General features: G+C 43.5%; 1 protein-coding gene across 1 annotated transcript; it reads right to left on the reverse strand.

Annotated features, from left to right (window-relative positions):
* Positions 1–3,605: 3,605 nt before the first annotated feature.
* LOC109755503 (squamosa promoter-binding-like protein 6) lies at positions 3,606–10,054 on the reverse strand. The gene is made up of 11 exons (XM_020314405.4): positions 8,860–10,054; positions 7,474–7,652; positions 6,536–6,838; positions 6,267–6,454; positions 6,083–6,157; positions 5,903–6,010; positions 5,707–5,824; positions 5,465–5,606; positions 5,212–5,350; positions 4,525–5,112; positions 3,606–4,221 (listed from the first exon to the last, which is right to left on the reverse strand). The coding sequence occupies exons 1-11, from the start codon at positions 9,456–9,458 to the stop codon at positions 3,775–3,777; spliced, it is 2,886 nt and encodes a 961-aa protein (XP_020169994.1). The 5' UTR covers positions 9,459–10,054; the 3' UTR covers positions 3,606–3,774.
* Between the last annotated feature and the right edge of the window lie 2,901 nt (positions 10,055–12,955).

A 12,955-nucleotide genomic window follows, 5' to 3' on the forward strand; every position in this document is an offset into this window, starting at 1 on the left:
CCCGAAACTATCCAGAACACTTCCGGTGTCCGAATAACATGGTCCAATATATCAATCTTTATGTCTCTACCATTTCGAGACTCCTCGTCATGTCCGTGATCTCATCCAGGACTCCGAATAACCTTCGGTCATCAAATCACATAAACTCATAATACAAATCGTCATCGAACATTAAGCGTGCGGACCCTACGGGTTCGAGAACTATGTAGACATGACCGAGACACATCTCCGGTCAATAACCAATAGCGGAACCTGGATGCTCATATTGGCTCCTACATATTCTACGAAGATCTTTATAGGTCAAACCGCATAACAACTTACGTTGTTCCCTTTGTCATCGGTATGTTACTTGCCCGAGATTCGATTGTCGATATCACCATACCTAGTTCAATCTCGTTACCGGCAAGTCTCTTTACTCGTTCCATAATGCATCACCCCGCAACTAACTCTTTAGTCACATTTCTTGCAAGGCTTATAGTGATGTGCATCACCGAGAGGCCCCAGAGATACCTCTCCAACAATTGGAGTGACAAATCCTAATCTCGATCTATGCTAACTCAACAAACACCATCGGAGACACCTATAGAGCATCTTTATAATCACCCAGTTACGTTGTGACGTTTGATAGCACACTAAGTGCTCCTCCGGTATTCGGGAGTTGCATAATCTCATAGTCATAGGAACATGTATAAGTCATGAAGAAAGCAATAGCAATAAACTAAACGATCATAGTGCTAAGCTAACGGATGGGTCTTGTCCATCACATCATTCTCTAATGATGTGACTCCATTTATCAAATGACAACACATGTCTATGGCTAGGAAACTTAACCATCTTTGATTAACGAGCTAGTCTAGTAGAGGCATACTAGGGACACTATGTTTGTCTATATATTCACACATGTACTAAGTTTCCGGTTAGTACAATTCTAGCATGAATAATAAACATTTATCATGATATAAGGAAATATAAATAACAACTTATTATTGCCTCTAGGGCATATTTCCTTCACACCCGCCATCCTACAAATCAAGCATGAACAAATTAAACATACATAACACTATATAACATCCTACATATATATATTTGGAATAACAACATCAACATAAATGCATATCTCAATGGCAACATAACAAAACCAATTATCTATATATGACAAAATCTCAATGCACGGGGCAACATATCTCAATGTCAAGATAACAAGACCAATTATCTATATATGATAAAATCTCAATGGCAACACAACATAACAAAATCTCAATATAACATCCTAATTATATGACCGTATCTCAATGAGAATCAAGCATACAAAATACACAAATTAATTAGATTCTCTTTCAAGCAATCATCTATCTAAAACCATATACATGGCAACAAAAATGCCCAACCCTACCACAAATGCCTTGTCTTCTCAATCCAACCATATAAACACATGCCTTCTCTTCTAAAGTATACATCATACCCACATGACCAAGCCATGGGCTCCCCTTTCTCAAAAAAGTGCAGACAAAACGAATCATAGGGTTCCAACTAGTATGAATTAATGCCACAAAAATAAAAGTTTCCAACCAAAAATAATTGGAGGAACCGGTGGAGAATACCTCAAGGAAGATGGGGGGGCTCAGATCCGCACTTTTGATGAAGAATATAGCCGATTTGGGGGAGATTGGGTGAGGGGAGGAGAGAAGCAGAGCTTCTGTACGCACCGCCGCGAGGATAAAGACGCCTCCTGCGTCTTTGGTGGGTTGGGCTGCACCCGAGGCGGCTCGGGCCGGTTTACTGATCTCCAGGGGTAAACGCCAAGGGCCATGGCATTTACCCCTTTGCCACGTCGGACGGTCAAACTGCTGACCAGGGAGGTGGGCCAGGCCTAAACGCCACGCGTCGCGGCGTCTTCAGTGCAAGCAGAACGCCGCGGATGTTGGCGTCTCTGTTTGGGTCAGATCCAAAAATAGTTTCAAACACGGGTCAAATCGTGCTAAACTTTGAGACATGGGTCAGAACAGTGAAAAAGTCCTCGGTTTACGCCGAGTGGTTATTAACTTGGGGCAACTCGACGCGCTATACTCCAAATTTGACACACCAAATATGTGTAGGTATGTTCGGACGTGTCCCCGAACAGCTTTAGGGAAGCCGGTCATCCAATCCGAGCGTCGCCGATAAGAATAACTTCACAAAATAACAAGGTGTGCTTGCAATTGGGACAAGTACACAAAACTACGATATGGATTACGAGTCAAGGGTGTACTTGCAATTAGGACAACTACAAACTACGAGCACAATTGCGAGTTGAGAGTGAACTTGTGATTTGGATGAAAAATAAACTACATGCCAAGTTGCGAGTCAAGGATAGGCTTGCAACTGGAATGAAACAAATTATCGACTTAAATGCGAGTAAAGGATGGACTTGTAACTGAAACAACTACATAAAACTAAAAAATTAGAAAAACAAAACAAACAAAATATAAATAAAAGCAAAATAAAAAGTTAAACCGTTTCAACGGAACAAAGGGAGAAAGCAACGAGTCATGTTAGTCTATACAAAAACTGAACCGCACCCACAATATAGAGTTGCAGCCCGTAGAACGAGTCATTTCAAAATATACTTACGAAATTTAAAAATCATAAATTTTATGATAAAAATGAAAAGAAAAAAACAAAATTTTGAAAACCAAAAGAAAAAATGGAAAAAAAACAAGGGAAAAATCAAAAGAGAGTGAGTATAGAGTGGCGAACAGAAAATACTTGGGAAAAATGCTTGCCTTTGACTCTTCAATTGGTACTAACCACACAGACACAGACATAAAAGGACCAGCCCAGTCCAGGCCCAGGCACAAACAAAAAGATCAGCCGCACACAAACATCAAAAGGAAGTCACGCGCAGCGGACGGTCATAAATTTTGCACGAAAATTACAACTCTAGATCATGTGGTGAGAAATTGAGACGCGAGTCTGAAGAAAAAATTCCATGACTTTAAAAGAAAAAATGAAAAAGATAAAAAAAAAGATAAAAATAGAGTGAAGAAGGCAAGCGACCAACCCCAGACCCTTCTTTTATAGGTAGAGCAGGCCAACACCAAATCAATGAGAAGTAAAAATAGGAGTGAGAAGATAGAGATGAAGCAGAGTGAGTCAAGAATAAAAAAGGACAAAACACTCTGCCTCTCATTAGTAGAGAACGGAAAAAGATACGACGGGCCAAAAAACAACAAAACAGCTACGACACGGGAAGACGATACTAGACTTAGATATGAGATAATATATTACATGTACTCCCTCCGTTCCTAAATAGTTGTCTTTCTAGAGGTTTCAAATGGTGACTACATACGGAGCAAAATGAGTGAATCTATACTCTAAAATATGTCTATATACATCCGTATGTGGTGACCATTTGAAATCTCTAGAAAGACAAATATTTAGGAACGGAGGGAGTAGATGTGAAATAGCAAATCTATATATACAAATTATAAGCAACAATAAAATAACCTGTTATATTCTGGTTCTCTTCTAAAACCTATTTTATTCTGATTCTCTTCTAAGCACACAGCTCTCAAAAAACGATTTCCACAGCCTAAATTGCAACCAAATAGAAATAAACAGCCGCATGTACAATCAATTTATTATTGACGGTATATAAAATTTATATCAGCGCAAAGATTCTGCAATTTTTAAATACAACGGAACTTCTTCACACACTTACATGTTTGTTTGATCTAACCACCACACTAAAACTCTTAACAGCAACACACCTAACCTTATTTCGACCCGGACCCCTCACATGGCTCCGCGCTCTAACAGCTCCCATCTGAAATTTGGTGCAGCATAAACCTTGGGGAGGGTATGGAGGAGTATCCCGACGCAAACGCAGATCACGGCTACGCCCATCACAGTGAACATTGCTGGCCTGTACAGGAAGGTCCTCGCGAAGGAATTGGGGTACATCTTAGCCTGACGACTGCAGATGTTGCACCTTGAGGCGGATGTTGTTGTCATTGGCATGGCTTTGCAGATCTCCAGGCTGATATCACCTGCCTTCACCCCATCGGTTATTCCAGGGCACATGCTGCTAGGAACACCAAGGACAACATGACCTTTGCCAAGATGCCTGTCAATCTTCTTCTGGACCAGATTGATGTAAGCATCGTTGCCTCTTTGGCGAGCGTAGTCTTCGGGGGTAAAGCCTATCTCGTCTCGCGCATTTCTCCATGCGTTGAGTCCCACCTGCAAGAAGCAACAGTGGAGGTACATTAGAAAGGGTCTTCAAAATTAATTAATAGTAGAAACAAACTAAGCTAAGAGGATAAGTAGTATAGCATCATTAATGTGCTGTTCATCATTAAACTGATGTAGCACCTGTGCAAGAGTTTAAAAGATGAAAAGAAAAGCCTTAAATAGTAAGTTGCCTTTCATGTACTTATTGAAGCTTAAACATCAAAGCAATGAAACTTAAAGGTGAAGAAAGCTAGGCAACATAGAACACAAGCAAGTACATGAATCATATTCTATAAGTAGATGAGGGCATACCAGTCCAGGGTCATCAGTCAATGCATCCAATACATCCTCTGCATCATTAGTAGCGGCTGCTATATGGAGGGGTGTAAATGCAGAAGGGCCCCGAGCATCAGGTCTGAATAGGTATGTCTCTGCAGTTTCCTTCAGGTTTTTATTTGGCTTGTATGTCAGCAGAAATCTAACCATTCGGGCAGATTTTCCTCGCACGGCAGAGTGTACCAAATTTTCTGACAATAACACCTCTTTGGGAGACTGCAACCCAGCATCAACAAATCCATCAAATAACAAATCTAACAGCATTTTGGTCACAGCACACCACTCCCGCTCCATCGCAAATATACCAAGATTCCTGAATCTCAGCAGGTTAAAGGTAGGTACAGGCGACTCCACTTTATCATGCTTAGAAATTATGTTAACTCTATGAAGAAGCCACCCCAGCTCATGTAGAAACTCTAAAGCTTGATTCATGGCATTGTCCTTGTCTGGCTGCTCAAGACTGGATGACTTAAATGTGCTCTCCAGCTCACAAACCTCAGAGCATACATTCTGCTCAGCAACTATGAAGGGGAAGAAACCATTACTAAATCCACTATCTTCAACCTGAAACCACCAATGATATACCATGGATTAGAACGATTTAGAAGTTATTATTAAAACAAAAACTACATGAGAATAAAAGCTAACAAGTTATACTTGTACCTCTATGAATCCTCTTCCTCTTGTATCAGGGAGAGAACAACAAAAGTTGAGATATTCAATATCTTCATCCTCAGCATCATCAGCCATAATAGCTGTGTCTTCCTCGAATATACAACGCCCTTCAATTGAGCAAATGAGCCTGTGAACATGACAGGTATATTTTTAGATAACAGATATTGGCTGAAGTAAACATCAAACTGTACTCATCTTTGGCAAGAATGAGCGTATGCAAATTGTATATATAATAAAGTACCTTGAGGAAGAACTGACTAAGTTGAAGCCTTCTACCCTGAAATTAACTGTTGCTGAATAAGGAGCAGCAACCGGACTAATACATAAGACCTTGCAGTAATGGTGAGAATTAGGTGCCAGTGGTCTGTCCAACATAACTTGACCTGCAGTAATATGACCATAAGGTGATATTAACGAAACATTGACGTACAGCTTAATGAAACCTGACCAGCCATGCAAGAATATATAAGAGCTTGGACTCACCATTGTGCATGAAAGCAATTTGATGCCGTACCATCACAAATACCAAACCAGATGTCCAAAAGTTATCAGCGGAACTACTTGAGAGCTTATCCAGATATACACTCATATTCTCAGAGAGCTATAGAAAAGAAATGTGAAGCACCAGCCAGAAAAAAAAACACTATCATGGCATGAAATGGTTATGAAATAAATGTACCTCCCTCCATGAAGACTCAACTAACCGAAGATAAACTGTCAGGATAATACAGCCAGGTCTAATATGGCTTTCTATATCAGTAGGGCTACTGGACAACCAACCAAGGATCTGAAATTCAGGGTTTAAGTGTTAGATTCAAGATGTGCTATCTTGTGGTTTGCTGAGAGTAAGCATATTTACCTGTGATCGCAAAATTGGAGGTAATTCACTAGGAACTTTCTCAAAAAGCTTGAATACAATTTTATCAGTCCGACACTAGAAGCAAAACAGTACCAATATATGTCAGAGAGAGGTAGAAAGATGTTGAAATTAGCTATTTAGATTTATTTTTTATGAGCAAGCTGAAAGGATCAAAATGATAAACCTGAGCATCTCCATTTGAGCTTGACAATGACTGAGCTGATGTTGAATCCGAATTACCACTAGTCTGTGGTGGGCTTTGAGTAGAATCTTGCCGTATCCATGATGGGCAATTCGAACCATCCTCAAAGCCTTCCATATCATTGCAAGTGTCATTCAAATCAAAATTCCTAAACTTGCATGCTGGAGTCTCTGTAAACACACAATACCTATATAAGCTAATTTTGCATGAGCAAACATTTACTGGGAGTTAAAAATGGTTATATGTCTTACCGGTAGTTGCCACCATGGTAGCATTTGATTGTACTGGTACAACAGCAGATGACGTCTGCCCGCATTCACCACCATTCGCAAAAGGCGCCTTAGAGTTAGATGGTCCTGCAGCCTCTGCTGCAGCTGTATTCACCAAAGCATTAGCTGCTTCAGAGGTCCCAGCATTTGATCGATTTTGCATGCTCTGACACGCCTCCAGGAGTTTACAAAGTTCTTTTGGATCCAATGATTTAGCAACATTCCCCAAGTTTCTCCAAAGATTGGATAGCAACTCCTGACCTTGTAAATGTTCAGCATTGTCAGCTGCAAGTACAATGTTAAGAGTCATGTCTCTTCCTGAGTATTACCATAAGAGTAGTTCTGAAAGCCATTAAGAACGCTGATAATAGTTCAATTTAGGCATAGAACAGTGTTCTTATCCTACTATATTTGAGAGACAAGCCATCATAGACAACAAACAGTAGCCCATAAAGCACAAAGATGCTAAGCTCACACCGCTAAAATCACAGGATTATGCAACTGTGAATTTAAGAAAGATATAATTGAGAATTGGACATCATAGCCATGCTACACAGCCGGTGGCTTAGCCTCCTGTAAGCAATCCAGAAATCGGGCATCAAGCAATAGTAAACTTCAAGTACACCCAGTACCCTGTATATAGCCTTTATGGTCCTAGAAACTCTAGTGTTTCAATCAAAATGTCCAAAAAATCAGCAAGAACATCGACTTTCATGGTGTAACTACATCTACCAGAAACAGTATCATCGTAAGTCTTCTTTTAGGTCAACGCCAAGTAGAATTCAGTCAAAGCTCGGAGTCAACATAATTTCAGATGGTTAAGTGGAAAACTAACTATAGAAATACCAGTACACTTATACGTAAAATATTAACTATATATGGTACTCTAGGAAGTTTGCAACCTTCAAAGCAGTACTTACAGTTAAAATTGGCGCATATTCCAAGAAGACTCAACAATAAATAACTGCTAACTTTTTCCTCAATAGGAGTCCCACCAACAGCATTTTCAGGGCGGGTTTTCCTCCTACGTTTATTATGGCCTGCTAAACGCCGGCGACAGCTGCGCTTTCCTTCATCAAATTCTTGAAGAAGGTGAAATCTGCACATAATGTAAGGTAGTCAAGAGAATTTGCCAATATTTTAGAAGGTACACACAATGCATGCACTATGATCATACCAGAAAAAATGCATTATTTAAATCAAATGCTTTCAGAAGTAGTCCTTAGGCCATACCCAGGCTTTAATATTTCCTAAAAGTGGGCACTGTCTTTAGAGATATAAGTTGTACAAGAACAGGAAAGAGTGAACCACAGAAGGCCCTTATTTTTGGCCATGTGCTTTCCAAAATATGCATACATTTAGGTGCCGATGTGACAATTACATTGCATGAAAAGAAATTTGGACTGTGTGAAACATATTATGTGCTCTAATGCAGGCAATTGGGCTAAGTTGCTGAGAACATCATACAAATTTCAGAAGAAGAAAATTAAAATATCTGAGTGGCATGGAGGTTTCCAAGTTTATGAGCATCAACCAATCCTCACACATATGGAAGTAACGATACTATATTGATTATATCAACTGAAAAGGGGAAACTAAGAGTGCAACAGTGCATTTCTGTATGGGGATTGGTTATAACTTATAACTCATGTAAGTTTGATAAACCAAATTCATGAATCCTGACATAGATGAATAACTAATAGGTGTCATCAGAACATATTCCCAGTGGTACTATGTGATCATTTGCTCCCAGCGACAACACCATAACTCTTCCTTCTATGGAAGTTGGATGTTCCTGTTTTCTTTCTGCTAGATATTTGTTAAAAAAATCTCCACAGGCCACTTCAGTCTGCAAATGAGAGCTTGTTTTGCTTTCCTATAGTTGACATATATTTGGGTGATTCTCGCATATCAGATGGTATTGCTTAAAAGATCATCATGGCAAGAAGTTTGATATGGGGTTTGCTCTGGTCTCAAAGGGGCTGTTTGCTTCACGCCAAAATTGGGCTTGCCAAATTATTGGCTAAGGATTTCGCCTCATCCGTCTCGCCAGCGTGCCGGCGTTAAAGTTAAACGAACGACAAAAAAATTGGCGTGGACAGGAAACTCTGGCTATGGTCCAAACGGACGCCGATACCTACGGTCAACGCCAAAAGTTTGGCAAGACAGCCTCGGGCTGCATTCCAAACAGACCCAAAATAGACACACACAAAAACGTGCATAATATATTCCACCCATACATTCCCATATGAACAAATGTATCACATGTAAATAAAAGGTAATGGCAGGTCAATCGTAAAACTGACCTGCTGCATTGCTGGCAGAACCGCTGGACGGTATTTCCGACCACCGCGGTGTTGGCCTTAGCATGCATCTCGCAGACCTTGTGCCGCCGATGGTAATCCTTTGCCGCGCTAAGGTCCGCGCAGCAGCCCTCCACCTGACAGGCCGGACCGCTTGAGCTTCCGCCCTGCACCCTGATCTTCTTACCATTTCTGTCCTCCTCGTTCACACCACCATCCTCCGCCACTCCACCAGCAACGGTGTTGCCACCAATTCTCAAGCTGAGCACATTGTTACTGTTCCCCACCGGGTCCTCATCCTTCTCATTGTCGTCATCATGAATGACAACCACTCGCTTCCTCTTGTCAGAGTCAACTCTCCCGTTACCATTCCTAGCCACCTCAGCCTCGGCTTCCTCTGAGGAAGACGGCGAACTGTTGAGCGACAAACCATTTCCCACAGCCGCGGGCACCGGCGTGGCAACAAAGCGCTCGCTGTCCCAGCTCCAATCATTGAGGTCCCAGCCGAACACCCTCTTCTCGCGCCTGGCCTGCTCAAGCTCGCCACCCAGCCCGCCTCCGTACAGGTGGCGGCTCTGCGACCCTACCCTGGCCGCCTCCATGTCAATCCCCACGAAACCCTAGAGCGAAGCACTCACCAAACGACCAACCCTCCTGAAACCGCCGGAGCGCGCGGCAAGCGCCGGAGCCGGGAGAGATCTAGTCGGCGCCCCTCCCGCCCAAGCAGTCGACGAACGTGACGCCCACGGAGCCGCGGATCCAGACCAGCGACACCCACATGCCCGCGGCGGGGAACCACTCACTCGAGCCGCCGCGAATCACTCGCCCATACCGCGCGAGTCGCCGCGGATCAGCGGGGCGACGGGGCGGGCGAATCGACGGCGCGGGCGGCGGGGCGGGGAGGCGAATCGAGCTCCGGGAGGGTCGCGGCGGGGGATTCCGCGGGGACGGCGGCGAATTCGGGAGCGGGATTTCGGTGGGAACGGTGGACTGGGGAGCAGCGGAGTCGGGGAGACGAGAGGAGGACTGGAGGGAGGAGGGAGGGGAAAGAGGAGAGCGAGGGGGGCGTGAGGTGAGATGGTGGAGGCCGATGGGGACGCGTAGCCGGGACGGCTGAGTCTGAGTGTGAGTAGAAGGAACTGGCCTGCCAAATTTGTACGGGCACGCGGGCGCGGCTACACACACGCCAATCTGCCCTGGCAGGGGGAGATATTCATTGTTTATTTATCAACCTCTTTTTTAATGTCACATCAAGTTATTGTTGGTGTTTTTTTAAATTCATTATTGTTAGTGTTATATTTAGGAACATGGTTAGTGGAGTACTAGATAATGTCCATGATGATAAAGTGCGCAGCCCATGAAAGATGGGTCTTATGGATGGTCAAACTCGCATCCCTCCGGCCGTTGGACCGACGCGGTGACGCTTTTCGAAAAGGTGGTAACGTAAGAGAGGTGGAAACTTTCGGTGCGGCTAACGCAGTGCGGCGAGCGGTCATTATGTCGTATATGATCCTTTGGTTGATATCTAGCAGATGACGCCAATCGTTGCGGATATCATCTTGAAACGTATGTGCCCATTCAAGGGGCGGTTGAGGAGGTCGGACTTTTGAGATTGGTTTTGCATGCTGCCTGAATTGCGTGACATATTGTGGTCAAAACTAGGAAGAGAACATATACAATATGTGTATATAGAGAAGGGCCACTGCGTTAAACGGTAAGTGAGGCCATGCGCTAAAGAACCACGCAGGTGTACGTGATACATGCCAAGGTACGCAGTGCACGAAAGATGGATCTTGTGAATGGTCAAACTCGCTTTGCCACTCCGACAGTTGGAACGACGTAAGAGAGGCGAAAACTTTCAGCAGCAGCGCGATGCGATGAGCGGCGATCATGTCATATATGATAGTTTGGTTGCTATCTGGTAGGTGACGCCAATCGTTGCGGGGATATCATCGGCTGGAGTAAGCAAGTCAGACTTTTGAGTCTTGGGTTTGCACGCGACGTGAATTACGTGACATATTATGGTCAAAACTAGGAAAATAACTTATAAATTATGTGTGTTAAATGGTAGGTGAGGCTATGCATTAAAGAACCATCCAGGTGTGCATGATACATGGTTATGCAGCCCACAAAAGATGGATCTTGTGGATGGTCAAACTTACGTCCCTCCGGCCGTTGGACCGATGCGACGATGCTCTTCGAAAAAGGGCTAACGTAAGAGAGGCGGAAACTTCGGCTGACATAGTGCAGCGAGCAATCATTATGTCATATATGATCGTTTGACTGATATCTATCAAGTGACGCCAATCATTGCAGATATCATCTTGAAACGTAAGTGCCCCATTCAAAGGGTGGTTGAGGAGGTTAGACTTTTGAGATTGGGTTTCCACGGTACCTGAATTGCGTGACATACTGTGATCAAAACTAGAAAAAGAACATATAGAATATATGTATATAAAGAAGGGCCGCGGTGCCTAAGGCCACACATTAAGAACCATGCATGTGTATGTGATACATGGATATAATATAACTATGCCAAGGTATGCAGTGCATCAAAGATGGATTTTGTGAATGGTCAAACTCGCTTCGTCACTCCGGCAGTTGGACCAACGCAGCCAGGGGCGGACCTAGAGAGAAAATGACCAGGTGTCCTAGCATATGATCACTCATATTTTTCATTTAAAGATGGGGTGTCACACACTATATTTTGCATGAAACTTACAAAAGAACATCTTGCACTGGGCATCCTCTGCATCCGGGTAGCTCAACTTGGGTACGCCCCTGGACGCAGCACTCGTCAAAAGGGGGTAACGTAAGAGTGGCGACAACTTTCGGCGGCAGGTGTGGTGCAATGAGCGATCATTATGTTATATGTGATGGTTTGGTTGATATCTCGCAAGTGACACCAAACATTATAGATATCACCTCATCCAAGGGCTGCCTGGCGTAAGCGAGTTAGACTATTGAGTTTTGTGTTGCACGCGACGTGAAGTACGTGATCTGTTGTAGTCAGACATAGGAAAAAAATTGAAATATGTGTATATAGAGGAGGGCCGCGATGTTAGATGGTAAGTGAGATCACACATTAAAGAAGCTTCTAGTTTTCTTTTTGCAAGAAACTTTTCGATCTATTCATCATGCCATGGCAGTACAAAGAACACAAGAATAATAAAAACTACATTCGTGTCCATAGATCACCTAGCAACGACTACAAGGACTGGAATGGGCCGAAGGCGCGCCGCCGTCATCACCCCTCCCTCACCAGAGCCGGGCCAAACTTGTTGTAGTAGATAGTCGGGAAGTCGCCGTGACAAGGCCCCACGGGACGAGCGCACCAGAACAACAAATGTGGCCGATGAAGAGAAGAATGGATCGAAAAGATTCAACCCGTAGACACACGAACGAAGACGAATAAAGACTGGATCCACCAAAGACCAGCACCGACTGAATCTCGCGAGATCCGTCGAAGACACCTCCACACGCCCTCCGACGACTCTAGACGCATCACCAGAATGAGGACCAGGCGGGAAGAACCTTATTCCAACACGCATTAAAGAAGCATCCAATTGTACATGATACATGGACATAACCATGCCAAGGTATGCAGACGCATCACCGGAATGGTCAAACTCGCTTCGTCACTCCAGCAACACGATTGACGTGGCTCTCGTCGAAAAAAGGGTAACCTATGAGTGGCAAAAACTTTTGGCGGCAAACATGGTATGATGAGCTTTCTTATATCGTATAGGATGGTTTGGTTGATATCTAGCAGGTGACGCCAATCACTGTGGATATGTATGTACCCCATTTAAGGGATGGAGTAAGCGAGTTGGACATTTGAGTCTTGGGTTCGCACACAACATGAATTACATGACATACTGTGTTCAAAACTAGGGAAAGAACAAGAGCAACTAATTGACGAGCGCTCCTTCGGGAGCCTCCTCAAAGTTCATTTGGGGTGGGCTGATGCGCTCTCAGTCGCCTCCATGCGTCGTGCTCTGGCGCTCTCTTCGGATTTTTTTCACACACGTTTTCGGCTTTTTATATGATATTTTTTCGATTTTTATGGCATTCTGTTTTTTCACTGTCTATCTTAGCT

Source organism: Aegilops tauschii, chromosome 5 (genome assembly GCF_002575655.3).
Source record: "Aegilops tauschii subsp. strangulata cultivar AL8/78 chromosome 5, Aet v6.0, whole genome shotgun sequence".
In the NCBI taxonomy this organism is placed as follows: Eukaryota; Viridiplantae; Streptophyta; class Magnoliopsida; order Poales; family Poaceae; genus Aegilops; species Aegilops tauschii.

Bases quoted from the DNA above. Each gene is read 5' to 3' on its own strand.
- LOC109755503 (XM_020314405.4), bottom strand. From the start codon at position 9,458: ATGGAGGCGGCCAGGGTAGGGTCGCAGAGCCGCCACCTGTACGGAGGC. The intron at 6,839-7,473 runs GTAAGTACTGCT...TTGTACTTGCAG, and splicing joins AATATGCGCCAATTTTAACT to CTGACAATGCTGAACATTTA. The intron at 4,222-4,524 runs GTATGCCCTCAT...TGCTTCTTGCAG, and splicing joins TGACTGATGACCCTGGACTG to GTGGGACTCAACGCATGGAG.